Raw genomic sequence first — 16309 nt, 5'->3', positions numbered from 1 at the left:
ACATTGCTACAAGGATCTCTGTGTCACATAACATACAATGTCACACTGACCTCAAACATGGCAACAAGGATCTCTGTGTCACACAACATACAATGTCACACTGACCTCAAACATTGCTACAAGGATCTCTGTGTCACACAACATACAATGTCACACTGGCCTCAAACATTGCTACAAGGATCTCTGTGTCACACAACATACAATGTCACACTGGCCTCAAACATTGCTACAAGGATCTCTGTGTCACACAACATACAATGTCACACTGGCCTCAAACATGGCAACAAGGATCTCTGTGTCACACAGCATACAATGTCACATAGACCTCAAACATTGCTACAAGGATCTCTGTGTCACAAAACATATAATGCCACACTGACCTCAAACATTGCAACAAGGATCTCTGTGTCACACAAAATACATTGTCACAAAGACCTCAAACACGACAACAATCATCTATGTGTCACTCAACGTACAATGTCACACTGACCTCAAACATTGCTACAAGGATCTCTGTGTCACAAAACATATAATGCCACAATGACCTCAAGCATTGGTACAAGGATCTCTGTGTCACACAGCATACATTGTCACACTGACCTCAAACATTGCTACAAGGATCTCTGTGTCACACAACATACAATGTCACACTGACCTCAAACATTGCTACAAGGATCTCTGTGTCACACAACATACAATGTCACACTGGCCTCAAACATTGCTACAAGGATCTCTGTGTCACACAACATACAATGTCACACTGACCTCAAACATTGAGATAAGTTGAAGAGGGAAGAGGACAGGCAGCATCACATTTCTTAATATCAAGACTCCGAAGATACTGCCAATCAGGTTCATTGTCACCTGTGTGCCATAAAAATACACCTCTGTGGCGTTGCCTGCAAGTATCGAGGTTTTTAGTAAGGAAATAAATAAATACAACAAATGTACATACACTAATAGACAAGTGACATACACCAGCAGACAAGTGACATATACCAGTAGACACGTAACATACACCAGTAGACACGTGACATACACTAGTAGACAGTAACATACACCAGTAGACAAGTGGCATACACCATTAGACAAGTGACATACACCAGTAGACAAGTGACATACACCAATAGACACATGACATACACCATCAGACAAGTGACATACACCAGTAGATAAATGACCTACACCAGTAGACACGTGACATACACCAGTAGACACGTGACATGCACCAGTAGACAAGTGACATACACTAGTAGACAAGTGACATACACCAGTAGACAAGTGACACACACTAGTAGACAAGCGACATACACTAGTAGACAAGTGACATACACCAGTAGACAAGTGACATACACCAGTAGACAAGTTACATAGAATAGTAGACAAGTGACATACACCAGTAGACAAGTGACGTACACCAGTAGACAAGTGACGTACACCAGTAGACAAGTGATATACACCAGTAGACAAGTGTACATACACCAGTAGACACGTGACATACACCAGTAGATAAGTGACATACACCAGTAGACAAGTGGCATACACCAGTAGACAAGTGACATACACCAGTAGACAAGTGATATACACCAGTAGACAAGTGACATACACCAGTAGACAAGTTACATAGAATAGTAGACAAGTGACATACACCAGTAGACAAGTGACACACACTAGTAGACAAGCGACATACACTAGTAGACAAGTGACATACACCAGTAGACAAGTGACATACACCAGTAGACAAGTTACATAGAATAGTAGACAAGTGACATACACCAGTAGACAAGTGACATACACCAGTAGACAAGTGATATACACCAGTAGACAAGTTTACATACACCAGTAGACACGTGACATACACCAGTAGATAAGTGACATACACCAGTAGACAAGTGGCATACACCAGTAGACACGTGACATACACCAGTAGATAAGTGACATAACCAGTAGACAAGTGACATACACCAGTAGACAAGTGGCATACACCAGTAGACAAGTGACATACACCATTAGACAAGTGGCAAACACCAGTAGACAAGTGTACATACGTCATTTGACACATATATGCAATATTAATCAAAATTATTTTTTTAATCCCAAAATAGTTACTAAAATCTGAGCGTATTTACACTGACATAAATATTCCCACCAGTGAATATACCCTGAGTGATTCAATTTTTAGTTTATATTCATTATCATATACACTTCTCAGAGTATATGTACAGGGATATATATATATATATATATATATATATATATATATATATATATATATATATATATATATATATATATATATATATATATAGCCAAGACAGAACTCGCAGCAATGGTTTCAAATTAGAAAAATTCAGATTCAGGAAGGATATAGGAAAGCACTGGTTTGGTAATAGAGTTGTGGATGAGTGGAACAAACTCCCGAGTACAGTTATTCAGGCTTAAACATTGTGTAGTTTTAAAAATAGGATAGATAAATACATGAGTGGGTGTGGGTGGGTGTGAGTTGGACCTGACTGGCTTGTGCTGCTTGGTCTGGTGCCGTGCTCCTTCCTTGAGTGGCGGTGACCAGACTGGGTGGGTCATTGGGCTTATCCGGGGGGGAGACATGGACCTGCTCCGCTTGTGTCGGTGGGCCTGTTGCAGTGTTCCTTTTTTTTATGTTATGTTCTTATATATATATATATATATATATATATATATATATATATATATATATATATATATATATATATATATATATATATATATATATATATATATATATATATATATATATATATATATATATATATATATATATTCGCTCTCGCGAATTCCTTGCATGTGTGTGTGTGTGTGTGTGTGTGTGTGTGTGTGTGTGTGTGTGTGTGTGTGTGTGTATGTATGTATACATGTATATATAGGTAGTAGGTTGGTAGACAGCATCTACTCAGTGAGGTACTACCGCCCTTCCAAGTGTGTCTCATAAACATGCAAGATTTCAGGTACGTCTTGCTACTTCTACTTACACTTAGTTCACACTACACATGCATGTACACGTTTATGTATACTTACTCACCCATCTGAGTTTTTTTTTTATTTTATCTTAATAGTTCTTGTTCATATTGTTTTTCCTTTAATATCCATGGGGAAGTGTGATAAGAATCTTTCCTCTGTAAGATCATGTTGTAAAAGTCAACTAAAATGCCGTGAGCAACAGGCTAGTAACCCGTTTTCCCGTATAACTTACTAAAAAGAGAAAGAAGAAAACGACGAAAGTGGGATGTCTGAATGTGTGTGGATGTTGTGTGAATGATAAGAAGGAGATGATTGTGGATGTTATGAATGAGAAGAAAAGGATATCCTGGCTTTTAGTGAAATAAAGCTGAAGGGGGTGGGAGAGTTTAAGTGGGGAGAAATAATTGGGATTAGGTCAGTGCTTTTTAATAGAGTCAGAGCAAAGGGAGGAGAAGCAATCATGTTGAAGGATAAGTTATGGCAGGTAAAGGGGGAATATAAATATAAATTTAAAGATTATGTGGAGTAAAATAAGGGTTGGATGTGAAAAGTGGGTTATAGTAAGTGTTTATGCACCTGGAGAAGAGAGAAGTGTGGAAGAGAGAGAGAGATATTGGGAAATGATGAGTGTGTGGAGAGTTTTGAACTAAGTGAGAGAGTACTTGTGGTTGGGGATCTTAATGATAAAGTGGGTAAAAATGTTGTGGAGGGAGTAGTAGGTAAATCTGGGGTGCCAGGGGGAAATGAAAATGGGGAGCCTTTAATTGAGCTATGTGTAGTAAGGTTTGGTAGTAGGTATTACATAATTTAAGAAAAAGAGGATGAATAAATATACAAGGTATGATATAGCACGTAATAAAAGTAGTTTGTTTGATTATGTATTAGTGGATAAAAGGTTGATGGGTAGACTTCAGGATGTACATATTTCTAGAGGGGGCAATGGATATAACGGAACATTACTTAATTGTAGCTACAGTTAGAGTAAGAGGTAGATGGGACAATAGGCATATGGCAACAGCAAGTAAGAGAGAGGTGAAAGTGTATAAACTAAGGGAAGAGGAAGTTAGGGTGAGATATTGACAACTATTGGCCGAAAGGTGGGTTAGTGCAAGTATGAGTAGTGGGGGGGGGGGTTGAAAAGGGTTGGAATAGTTTTAAAAATGCAGTATTAGACTATGGGGCAGAAGTATGTGGTTATAGGAAGGTGGGTGCAGGAGGAAAGATGAGTGAATGATGAAGGGAGTGATAAAAGAGAAAAAGAGGTAGCTTATGAGAGGTTTTTTACAAAGCAGAAGTGATATAAGAAGGGCAGAGTACATTGAGAGTAAAAGAAAGGTGAAGACAATGGCGAGAGAGTCAAAAGGAGAGCAAGTGATAGAGTGGGAGAGGCAGTGTCAAAAAATTTTGCAGAAAATAAGAAAAAATTTAGAAGTGAGATAAACAAGTTAAGAAAGCCTAGGGAATGCATGATTTTTGTCAGTCAAAAACAGAGTAGGGGAGTCAGTAGATGGGGAACTGGAGGTAATGAGTAAATGGTGGGAATTATTGGAGGAAGTTTCAAATGTCGATGAAGAAAGGGAGGCAGTAATCTCATGCACTGGCCAGGGAGGTATAACATCTTTTAGGAGTGAAGAAGAACAGGATGAGAGAGTGGGGGAAGTGCGTGAGGCATTACGTAGAATGAAAGGGGGTAAAGCAGCTGGAATTGACGGGATCATGACAGAAATGTTAAAAGCAGGGGGGATATAGTGTTGGAGTGGTTGGTGTTTTTGTATAGTAAATGTATGAAAGAGGGGAAGGTACCTAGGGATTGGCAGAGAGCATAGTTCCTTTATATAAAGGGAAGGGAGACAAAAGAGACTGTAAAAATTATAAGGGAATAAGTTTACCGAGTATACCAGGTAAAGTGTATGGTAGGGTTATTATTGAAAGAATTAGAGGTAAGACAGAGAGTAGAATTGCAGATGAGCAAGGAGGATTTAGAGTGGGTAGGGAATGTGTAGATCAAGTGTTTACATTGAATCATATATATGAACAGTATTTAGATAAAGGTAGGGAAGTTTTCATTGCATTTATGGGTTTAGAAAAGGCAAATGATAGAGTGGATAGGGAAGCAATGGGGAAGATTTTGCAAGTGTATGAAACAGGTAGTAACTAAATTCTGTAAAGAGTTTTTATCAGGATAGTGAGGCTCAGGACTTGACTAGCTTGTGCTACCAGGTCTAGTGCCATACTCCTTCCTGAAGTGGAAGTGATCTGACTAGGTGGTCATTGTTCTAAGCCGGGAGGTGGCATGTACCTGCTTCACATGGGACAGTAGGTCTGTTGCAGTTTTCCTTCTTTTTTATGTTCTTATGTTCATAATCAAATACAAAATGGGAGTTGACACAGTTACTTTTTGGTGATGATACTGTGCTTTTGGGAAATTCTAAATAAAAATTGCAGAGGTTAGTGGATAAGTTTTGGAGGGTGTGTGAAGGCAAAATATTGAAAGTGAACATAGATAAGAGTAAGGTGATGAGGGTATCCAGCGATTCAGATAAAGAAAAATTGGATATCACATTGGAGAGAAGGAGTATGGAAGAAGTGAATGTTTTCACATATTTGGGAGTTGACAAAAATGTAATCCATGGAGGCAAAGAAGAGAAAGTACGAAAGTATAGTTGTACCAACACTCTTATATGGGTGTGAAGCTTGGGTTGTGAATGCTGCAGCGAGGCGGCGGCTGTAGGTAGTGGAGATGTCGTGTTTTGTGGTGTAAATATTATGCAGAGAATTCGGAGTGTGGAAATTAGAAGGTGTGGAGTTACTAAAAGGGCTGAAGAGGGGCTATTGAGGTGGTTTGGTCAATTAAAAAGAAAATAATTAAGTAGAATGACTTGGAGAGCATATAATTCTGTATGGGAAGGAAGGTGGGGAAGAGATCCATGAAAAGGCTGGAGGGAGGGGGGTAAAGGTGGTTTTGTGGGCGTGGGGCTTGGACTTCCAGCAAGCATGCGTGAACATGTGAGACAGGAGTGAATGGACTCAAGTCCGGCCTGCCGGTTTCCCTGAATCCCTTCATGAATGTTTTTGGGACCTGACGACCTGTTGGAGTGTGAGCAGGGTAATATTTTTGTGAAAGGATTCAGGGAAACCGGTTAGCCGGACTTGAGTACTGGAAATGGGAAGTACAGTGCCTGCACTTTAAAGAAGGGTTTGGGATATTGGCAGTTTGGAGGGACTTCTAAATTGTCGTTTCTGAGTACCTCTACAAAGATACTGATTTTGTATGAGTGATGGTGCATGTGTTGAATGATGATGAAAGTATTTTTCTTTTTTTTTGGGTCACCCTGCCTCGTTGGGAAACGGCCGATGTGTTATATATATAAATATATATATAAATATATATATATATATATATATATGCATATATATATATATATATATATATATATATATATATATATATATATATATATATATATATATATATATATATATATATATATATATATTTTTTTATTATCACACCGGCCGATTCCCACCAAGGCAGGGTGGCCCGAAAAAGAAAAACTTTCACCATCATTCACTCCATCACTGTCTTGCCAGAAGGGTGCTTTACACTACAGTTTTTAAACTGCAACATTAACACCCCTCCTTCAGAGTGCAGGCACTGTACTTCCCATCTCCAGGACTCAAGTCCGGCCTGCCGGTTTCCCTGAATCCCTTCATAAATGTTACTTTGCTCACACTCCAACAGCACGTCAAGTATTAAAAACCATTTGTCTCCATTCACTCCTATCAAACACGCTCACGCATGCCTGCTGGAAGTCCAAGCCCCTCGCACACAAAACCTCCTTTACCCCCTCCCTCCAACCCTTCCTAGGCCGACCCCTACCCCGCCTTCCTTCCACTACAGACTGATACACTCTTGAAGTCATTCTGTTTTGCTCCATTCTCTCTACATGTCCGAACCACCTCAACAACCCTTCCTCAGCCCTCTGGACAACAGTTTTGGTAATCCCGCACCTCCTCCTAACTTCCAAACTACGAATTCTCTGCATTATATTCACACCACACATTGCCCTCAGACATGACATCTCCACTGCCTCCAGCCTTCTCCTCGCTGCAACATTCATCACCCATGCTTCACACCCATATAAGAGCGTTGGTAAAACTATACTCTCATACATTCCCCTCTTTGCCTCCAAGGACAAAGTTCTTTGTCTCCACAGACTCCTAAGTGCACCACTCACTCTTTTTCCCTCATCAATTCTATGATTCACCTCATCTTTCATAGACCCATCCGCTGACACGTCCACTCCCAAATATCTGAATACGTTCACCTCCTCCATACTCTCTCCCTCCAATCTGATATTCAATCTTTCATCACCTAATCTTTTTGTTATCCTCATAACCTTACTCTTTCCTGTATTCACCTTTAATTTTCTTCTTTTGCACACCCTACCAAATTCATCCACCAATCTCTGCAACTTCTCTTCAGAATCTCCCAAGAGCACAGTGTCATCAGCAAAGAGCAGCTGTGACAACTCCCACTTTGTGTGTGATTCTTTATCTTTTAACTCCACGCCTCTTGCCAAGACCCTCGCATTTACTTCTCTTACAACCCCATCTATAAATATATTAAACAACCACGGTGACATCACACATCCTTGTCTAAGGCCTACTTTTACTGGGAAAAAATTTCCCTCTTTCCTACATACTCTAACTTGAGCCTCACTATCCTCGTAAAAACTCTTCACTGCTTTCAGTAACCTACCTCCTACACCATACACTTGCAACATCTGCCACATTGCCCCCCTATCCACCCTGTCATACGCCTTTTCCAAATCCATAAATGCCACAAAGACCTCTTTAGCCTTATCTAAATACTGTTCACTTATATGTTTCACTGTAAACACCTGGTCCACACACCCCCTACCTTTCCTAAAGCCTCCTTGTTCATCTGCTATCCTATTCTCCGTCTTACTCTTAATTCTTTCAATTATAACTCTACCATACACTTTACCAGGTACACTCAACAGACTTATCCCCCTATAATTTTTGCACTCTCTTTTATCCCCTTTGCCTTTATACAAAGGAACTATGCATGCTCTCTGCCAATCCCTAGATACCTTACCCTCTTCCATACATTTATTAAATAATTGCACCAACCACTCCAAAACTATATCCCCACCTGCTTTTAACATTTCTATCTTTATCCCATCAATCCCGGCTGCCTTACCCCCTTTCATTTTACCTACTGCCTCACGAACTTCCCCCACACTCACAACTGGCTCTTCCTCACTCCTACAAGATGTTATTCCTCCTTGCCCTATACACGAAATCACAGCTTCCCTATCTTCATCAACATTTAACAATTCCTCAAAATATTCCTTCCATCTTCCCAATACCTCTAACTCTCCATTTAATAACTCTCCTCTCCTATTTTTAACTGACAAATCCATTTGTTCTCTTGGCTTTCTTAACTTGTTAATCTCACTCCAAAACTTTTTCTTATTTTCAACAAAATTTGTTGATAACATCTCACCCACTCTCTCATTTGCTCTCTTTTTACATTGCTTCACCACTCTCTTAACTTCTCTCTTTTTCTCCATATACTCTTCCCTCCTTGCATCACTTCTACTTTGTAAAAACTTCTCATATGCTAACTTTTTCTCCCTTACTACTCTCTTTACATCATCATTCCACCAATCGCTCCTCTTCACTCCTGCACCCACTTTCCTGTAACCACAAACTTCTGCTGAACACTCTAACACTACATTTTTAAACCTACCCCATACCTCTTCGACCCCATTGCCTATGCTCTCATTAGCCCATCTATCCTCCAATAGCTGTTTATATCTTACCCTAACTGCCTCCTCTTTTAGTTTATAAACCTTCACCTCTCTCTTCCCTGATGCTTCTATTCTCCTTGTATCCCATCTACCTTTTACTCTCAGTGTAGCTACAACTAGAAAGTGATCTGATATATCTGTGGCCCCTCTATAAACATGTACATCCTGAAGTCTACTCAACAGTCTTTTATCTACCAATACATAATCCAACAAACTACTGTCATTTCGCCCTACATCATATCGTGTATACTTATTTATCCTCTTTTTCTTAAAATATGTATTACCTATAACTAAACCCCTTTCTATACAAAGTTCAATCAAAGGGCTCCCATTATCATTTACACCTGGCACCCCAAACTTACCTACCACACCCTCTCTAAAAGTTTCTCCTACTTTAGCGTTCAAGTCCCCTACCACAATTACTCTCTCACTTGGTTCAAAGGCTCCTATACATTCACTTAACATCTCCCAAAATCTCTCTCTCTCCTCTGCATTCCTCTCTTCTCCAGGTGCATACACGCTTATTATATATATATATATATATATATATATATATATATATATATATATATATATATATATATATATATATATATGTATACATATATATATATATTTATATATATATATATATATATATATATATATATATATATATATATATATATATATATATATATATATATATATATATATATATATATATATATATATATATATATATATATATATATATATATATATATATATATATATATATATATATATACATATATATATATATATATATATATATATATATATATATATATATATATATATATATATATATATATATGTAAGTAGTGATGATTTCTTCTGTACGGTCTCCTCCTCTCAGCGGTCTCCTCCTCTCAGCGGGCTCCCACGGTACGGTCTCCACGGAATGGTCTCTTCTGAGTGGCTCCTTTTTCACACCTATATGCTAATGACCTTGACCTCGCCCTCGAGACCACCTCACCCTCGAGACCACCTCACCCTCGAACCCCCCACCCTCGAGCCCCCCACCCACGACCCCCACCCGCGCCCCCGCACCCCGTGCCCCCCCACCCGCCCCCGCCCATGCGCCGACCCACCCGCCCGTCGCACCCTCGCGCCCGCCCGCGCCCCTTGCGCCTTCTGCTGTGCCTTCTGCTGTGCCTTCTGCAGCGTCTTCCGGATCGCCCAAGCTCCCCGAATTTTTTTCCGATTTTTTCGAATTTTTTTTGAATTTCATTTTATTGTGCTCTCCACTTCCTCGAATCAAGTTTTTTGTATTGCCCCTCCCACTTTCAGCCCCACTCCAATTTTTTTTCGAATTTTTTTCTCTCGATAATACAAAGACTCCAATTCCTCGGATCAAATTTTTGGGTACCCCCTCCTTCCACCCCCAAATATTCCTGCTCCATCTCCACGGATCAAGTTTTTCTCGATATCAATAATACAAAGATTTCCCCCACCATCCACTTCTACCCTCTATGTCCAAGTATTTCTCCTCCATCTCCTCGGATCAAGTTTTTGGATTCCCCCCACTTTCACCCCCATCCCAAATTTTTTCGAATTTTTTTTTCTGGATAATACGAAAGACTCCATCTCCTTGGATCAAGTTTTCTCGATAATACCAAGACTCCATCTCCTTGGATCAAGGTTTTCTCCTCCATCTCCTCGGATCAAGTTTTTTTTGGATTCCCCCCTCTGGGGGTAAGCATTCAAATGAACTCCTCCTATGGGGCATGGTGCTCTCTCTTACTACAGGTCTAAACAAGTGTGACGTCACCCCACCTGTGTTTACTCGGCGGTCAGTGACGTCATGTGATGACCTCACACATACAGGCTGAATCTTGTCGACTTCCCCCTTTGTCAGTGACGTCACATGATGACCCCGCACACAGGATGAATCTTGTCGACTTACCCCTACACATTTTTCACTCTTAACCCAGGATAACCCAAATAATTTCACATTTTTTTTTCGTTAATACCCACAACAATCCACAATTTCTTTACAAAATACAACACAAGTCTAGACATTTTTCTCGTTTTAACTATTTCATCTCAGGTCACTCCCCACGAAGTAACCTTCTCTCTGTCCTTCTCCCCACCCTCCCGAACCCTCACACTCCAACCAACACCTCACAATTTTCACTCATAACCCCCAATTTTTCTCGTTTTAACTATTTCATCAGAAAAAGTCACCACAACACTTACAACCACTTTTCGATTAATTCACTAGTCACAATTTTACATATTACGAAGTTAATACGCACACACACCTCACTTTACTTTGAACACCTTCAAAACACTCTCATAAATCATTTGAATACTCACAAAAATACCTTTGAACATTTCCAAACAACACTGAAACACTTCCAAAATATCATTTTTGAATACTCCCAAATAAGATTTGACAGCTCTAATTTATCTGCACTTACACATTTCATTAAATTACAACTCATCCCCCCAAACTCCTCCCTCAGTCTCCAGACTTCACAACATTATCACAAAAACTAACTCAAACACTTTACTTTGAACATCACCAAAAAACACCATCTATTACCTTTAAATACTCCCAAAACATCATTCGAACACCCCCAAATCACCTCTGAATACTCCCAGAACACCTTCATAAGTACTCTTGCACATCATTTAAACACCTTCAAAAACACCTTTGAATAACCTCAAAACACCATTTGAGTACTCCCAAATACACCACTGAATACTACTAAAACACCACTGAATACACTCAAAACACCACCAAAATCACCATAAACTAAGATCATCACCCACATCCCACAACACCCACAACCCACAACACCCACATCCCTCATCACCCACAACCCACATCACCCACATCACCCACACCCCACAATTTTTTATCGTTTTAACTAATTTCATCAGAAAAAGTCACAACAAAAACCCACTTATAACATCTTTTTCGGTATCTCTAGTTCGACAACAACACCCACAACACCCTCATCCCACAACACCCACAACCCACATCACCCACACCCCACAACACCCACAACCCACATCACCCACACCCCACAACACACACAACCCACATCACCCACACCCCACATTTTTTTTTCTCGGTTTAACTAATTTCATCAGAAAGTCACAACAACAACAACCCACAACTTATAATCACACCTTTGAATAACCACAAAACACCATTTGAGTACTCCCAAATACACCACTGAACACTACTAAAACACCACTGAATACACTCAAAACACCACCAAAATCACCATAAACTAAGATCAACACCCACATTCCACAACACCCACAACCCACAACACCCACATCCCACATCACCCACAACCTACATCACCAACAACCCACAATTTTTTCTCGTTTTAACTAATTTCATCACAAAGTCACAACAACAACAACCCACAACTTATAATCACTTTTCAACAACTCTAGTTCGACAACAACACCCACATCCCACAACACCCACAACACCCACAACACCCACACCCCACAATTTTTTCTCGTTTTAACTAATTTCATCAGAAAAAGTCAGAACAACAACCCACTTATAACATCTTTTTCGGTATTTCTAGTTCGACAACAACAACACCCACAACACCCACATCCCACATCACCCACAACCCACATCACCCACACCCCACAACACCCACAACCCACAATTTTTTTTTCTCGTTTTAACTAATTTCATCAGAAAAAGTCACAACAACCAACTTACAATCACTTTTCAGCATGTCTAGTTCGACAACAACACCCACAAACCCACAACACCCACAACCCACAACACCCACATCCCACAGCACCCAAAACCCACAATTTTTTCACGTTTTAACTAATTTCATCAGAAAAAGTCACAACAACCCACAACTTATAACCACTTTTTCGGTATCTCTAGTTCGACAACAACACCCACAATCCACAACACCCACATCCCACAATTTTTTTCTCGTTTTAACTAATTTCATCAGAAAAAGTCACAACAACAACACACTTATAACGTCTTTTCGGTATCTCTAGTTCGACAACAACACCCACATCCCACAATTTTTTCTCGTTTTAACTAATTTCATCAGAAAAAGTCACATCAACAACCCACAACTTATAACCACTTTTTCGACATCACTGGTTCGACAACAACACCCACATCCCACATCACCCACACCCCCACAACAACTACCCACAACTTATAACCACTTTTTTCGGCATCTCTAGTTCGACAACAACACCCACAACCCACAACACCCACAACACCCACAACCCACAATTTTTTTTTCTCGTTATAACTAATTTCATCAGAAAAAGTCACATCAACAACCCACAACTTATAACCACTTTTTCGACATCACTAGTTCGACAACAACACCCACAACCACCAACACCCCACAACCCACAATTTTTTTCTCGTTTTAACTAATTTCATCAGAAAAAGTCACAAAAACAACCCACTTATATTATCTTTTTTGGTATCTCTAGTTCGACTACATTACTCACAACCCTCATCAATTAACAATTTATTCACAATTTTTTTCCCCTTCTTTTTACTGAATCTTAAATGTAATACACATTCCTCTTTACATTACTAAAATTCTAATAAAATCCTCTCCATACCCATCTCCTTGTATCCACATAAATTGATATTATACTCGCATCAACTAATCTCACTACCCAACTATTGCGACATGTTTCAACACCCTCCATTCTTTTCCAATATATCATAACTTTTCAATTCTATAATTTATTTTTAAAATATTCACACATTACCTTTATTTTCAGTAAAATCACCCCATATTTCATTAAATTTCTAATACAACCCTCCCCATACCCCTCTCCATCTCACCCGCATTTCTTCACATCCACTCACCCATCTCCCAACACACCTCTTCTGAACACACACAAAAATCACATTTCACATCCACAAATGCATCTCATCGCCCATCTCAAATCCACTAAAATCACTGTAACCAAGATATTCACAAAACTCTATGACCACCTAACACACACACACACACACACACACACACACACACACACACACACACACACACACACACACACACACACACACACACACACACACACACACACACACACACACACACACACACACAGTGTTAATGGTATCGTATTAGTATTACGGATACACAGGGGTGAATTGTATTTCTGGGACATATAAACAACTGACGTGCTCACACACACACGCACGCACACACATACACTCAGGGCCAGGAGCTGAGTCTCGACCCCTGAAACCACAACTAGGTGAGTACACACAGCTGATCCTTGGAATTTGACCGCGTCCCCTCACCCCCCCCACACACCTTTCCCTCCCCCACAGTCCTTTCCCCTCCCCGCTGTTGCCTTCATTCCCTCCTCCCTCCTATCTTTTCCTTCCCTCGCGTTTCTCTCTCTCATAACCTTTTTCCCTCCTCTTCCCCTACTCGCTCTCTCTCTCTCTCTCTCTCTCCCTCTCTCTCTCCCTCTCTCTCTCCCTCTCTCTCTCCCTCTCTCTCTCCCTCTCTCTCCCTCACTCCCATAACCCTATCTCTCACCCTCCTCTCTCTCTATAGGCTTCTCTCTCCATCTCTCCATTTCTCTCTCTCATAGCCTTTTCCCTCGCCCTCCTTTCTCCCTCTCTCTTTCTCTCCCTCTCTTTCTCCCTCTCTCTACCCTTTCTCTCCCCCCTCACATTTCTCTCTCTCCCCTTGGTCTTATCCCTCACCCCCATACTCTCTCCTCTCTCTCCCTCTTTCTACCCTTTCTCTCTCCTCTCTCTCCCTCTTTCTACCCTTTCTCTCTCCCCCTCGCACCCTCTCCCTCCTCTAGCCTTCTGTCTGTGTAAAAAAAAAAAAAAAAAAAAAAAAAAAAAAAAAAAAAAAAAAAAAATATGGGTGGCCTTAGAGGACGGAAAACCAGAGATCTGGTAGACGAACCAGGGAGGAAAGACTGGGAGTTAGAGCACCAAAAAAGGGAGAAGAGTGGGGAAGGAAGATAGTAGAGCTTGGTAAGAAAATGGAGGAGCAGATAGCTGAAGAGTGCAGGAAGTGGGAAGTACAGGTCTTAGCAGCAGAAGCTAGGATACAGTGCTTAGAAGAGAAACTGCAAGCCTGAAACAGATTAGAGAGACAAATGACAATTCAGATGTGACATCAGGAAATTCAAAGTCAGGCGCAGACAAGGGGACGGTAAGCAACAACGGAGACATGCCGTACACGAAGGCCCTATCAGACCCACGTGGGGCCAGGGAAAAGACGACGAGATCACACTAAGATCAAAGTCGGCGCAGACAAGGGGATCCGAAGACAATGAAGGTATGCTATATGCAGAGATTCTAACAGCCAACTGCAGTAGCAAGGGACAGCTGGTCAGGAAAGACAGTTCACTGAGAATAGAAGTTTCAGATATGACAGGGACTGAAGGCAAGAACATGTCAATGGAAGGAAATAAAATGCCTCAGAGGAAGCAGATGGAGACTCAGTGGGAGGAGGAAAGGGCGAGGTCAGTTTTTGTGTACGGGCTCCAAGAAGCCAAGGGGGACAACTTTGAAGAAATGAAACAGGAGGAGATAAAAATGATTGAAGGCATCATGAAAACAATAGGGGAGGGCGATATGACCCAGGTGACAAATTTTCAGAGAATTGGGTGGTTTGCGAGTGGAAGGATACGGCCTGTCAGAGTAACTTTCAAGGAAGAATCAGTTCGAACCAGGATTCTGCAAGAGAAAGTAGACTGAGGGACAAAGAGGGGTACCAGAGAGTATACCTCGACCGTGACACAAGAAGAAAAGACTACACTGAAAGAGAGGGTACAGAGACGCAAGGAGGAACGAGAAGCAATGACGAAAATGAGCAGGACCCAGACACAGGAGGAAGGGCAAACACACCCCACAGAATCTCCCACCAAAAGACTCCAACCGCGACATTCCCAACGCAACTGAGCAACCTATACTACAACCCACTCACTGTTCCCTCTGCCACCAACCCCTATATCACAAACCTCACCCCAACAGCTGTCCCTTATAGGCATTCTGACCCCACCCCCATCATCACAAACTCCACCTACACCACAGCCCCATATAGGCCCCCACCAAGGCTCTCGCTCCCCAACCCCAATATACTTGCATGACCACAATGATAGAAAAGAAACTGAAGGTTTGGTACACAAACGCGGATGGAATAACGAATAAACATGAGGAGTGGAACGAAAGAATCAGTGAAAAATCCCCAGACATCATAGCAGTCACAGAAACAAAACTCACTGAGACAATAACAGACACAATCTTCCCAACAGGATATCAGATCCTGAGGAAAGATAGGAGTAGGGGGGGAGGAGGGGTTGCACTGCTCATAAAACACCGATGGGGATTTGAGGAAATGGAAGGCATGGACATGATTGGAGAAAGAGACTACATTGTAGGTACAATTCAGTCCGGAGAACATAAAGTAGTCATTGGAGTGATGTATAACCCA

At 40.8% G+C, this 16309-nt stretch overlaps 1 protein-coding gene across 2 annotated transcripts in view; it reads right to left on the bottom strand.

Annotated features, from left to right (window-relative positions):
- Positions 1–16309, bottom strand: part of LOC138855264 (sodium-coupled monocarboxylate transporter 1-like) — a 130451-nt gene that overhangs the window by 97427 nt on the left and 16715 nt on the right. For both annotated transcript variants that reach the window (XM_070103760.1, XM_070103761.1), the window contains exon 2: positions 766–899. In XM_070103760.1, the coding sequence (XP_069959861.1) occupies positions 766–899 (134 nt within the window). The remainder of the gene's footprint in view (positions 1–765; positions 900–16309) is intronic.

The sequence above is a fragment of the Cherax quadricarinatus genome, chromosome 87, assembly GCF_038502225.1.
Source record: "Cherax quadricarinatus isolate ZL_2023a chromosome 87, ASM3850222v1, whole genome shotgun sequence".
NCBI lineage: Eukaryota > Metazoa > Arthropoda > Malacostraca > Decapoda > Parastacidae > Cherax > Cherax quadricarinatus.
The sequence above is the reverse complement of the archived record's forward strand: the minus strand, read 5'-3'. Positions and strand labels throughout refer to the sequence as shown.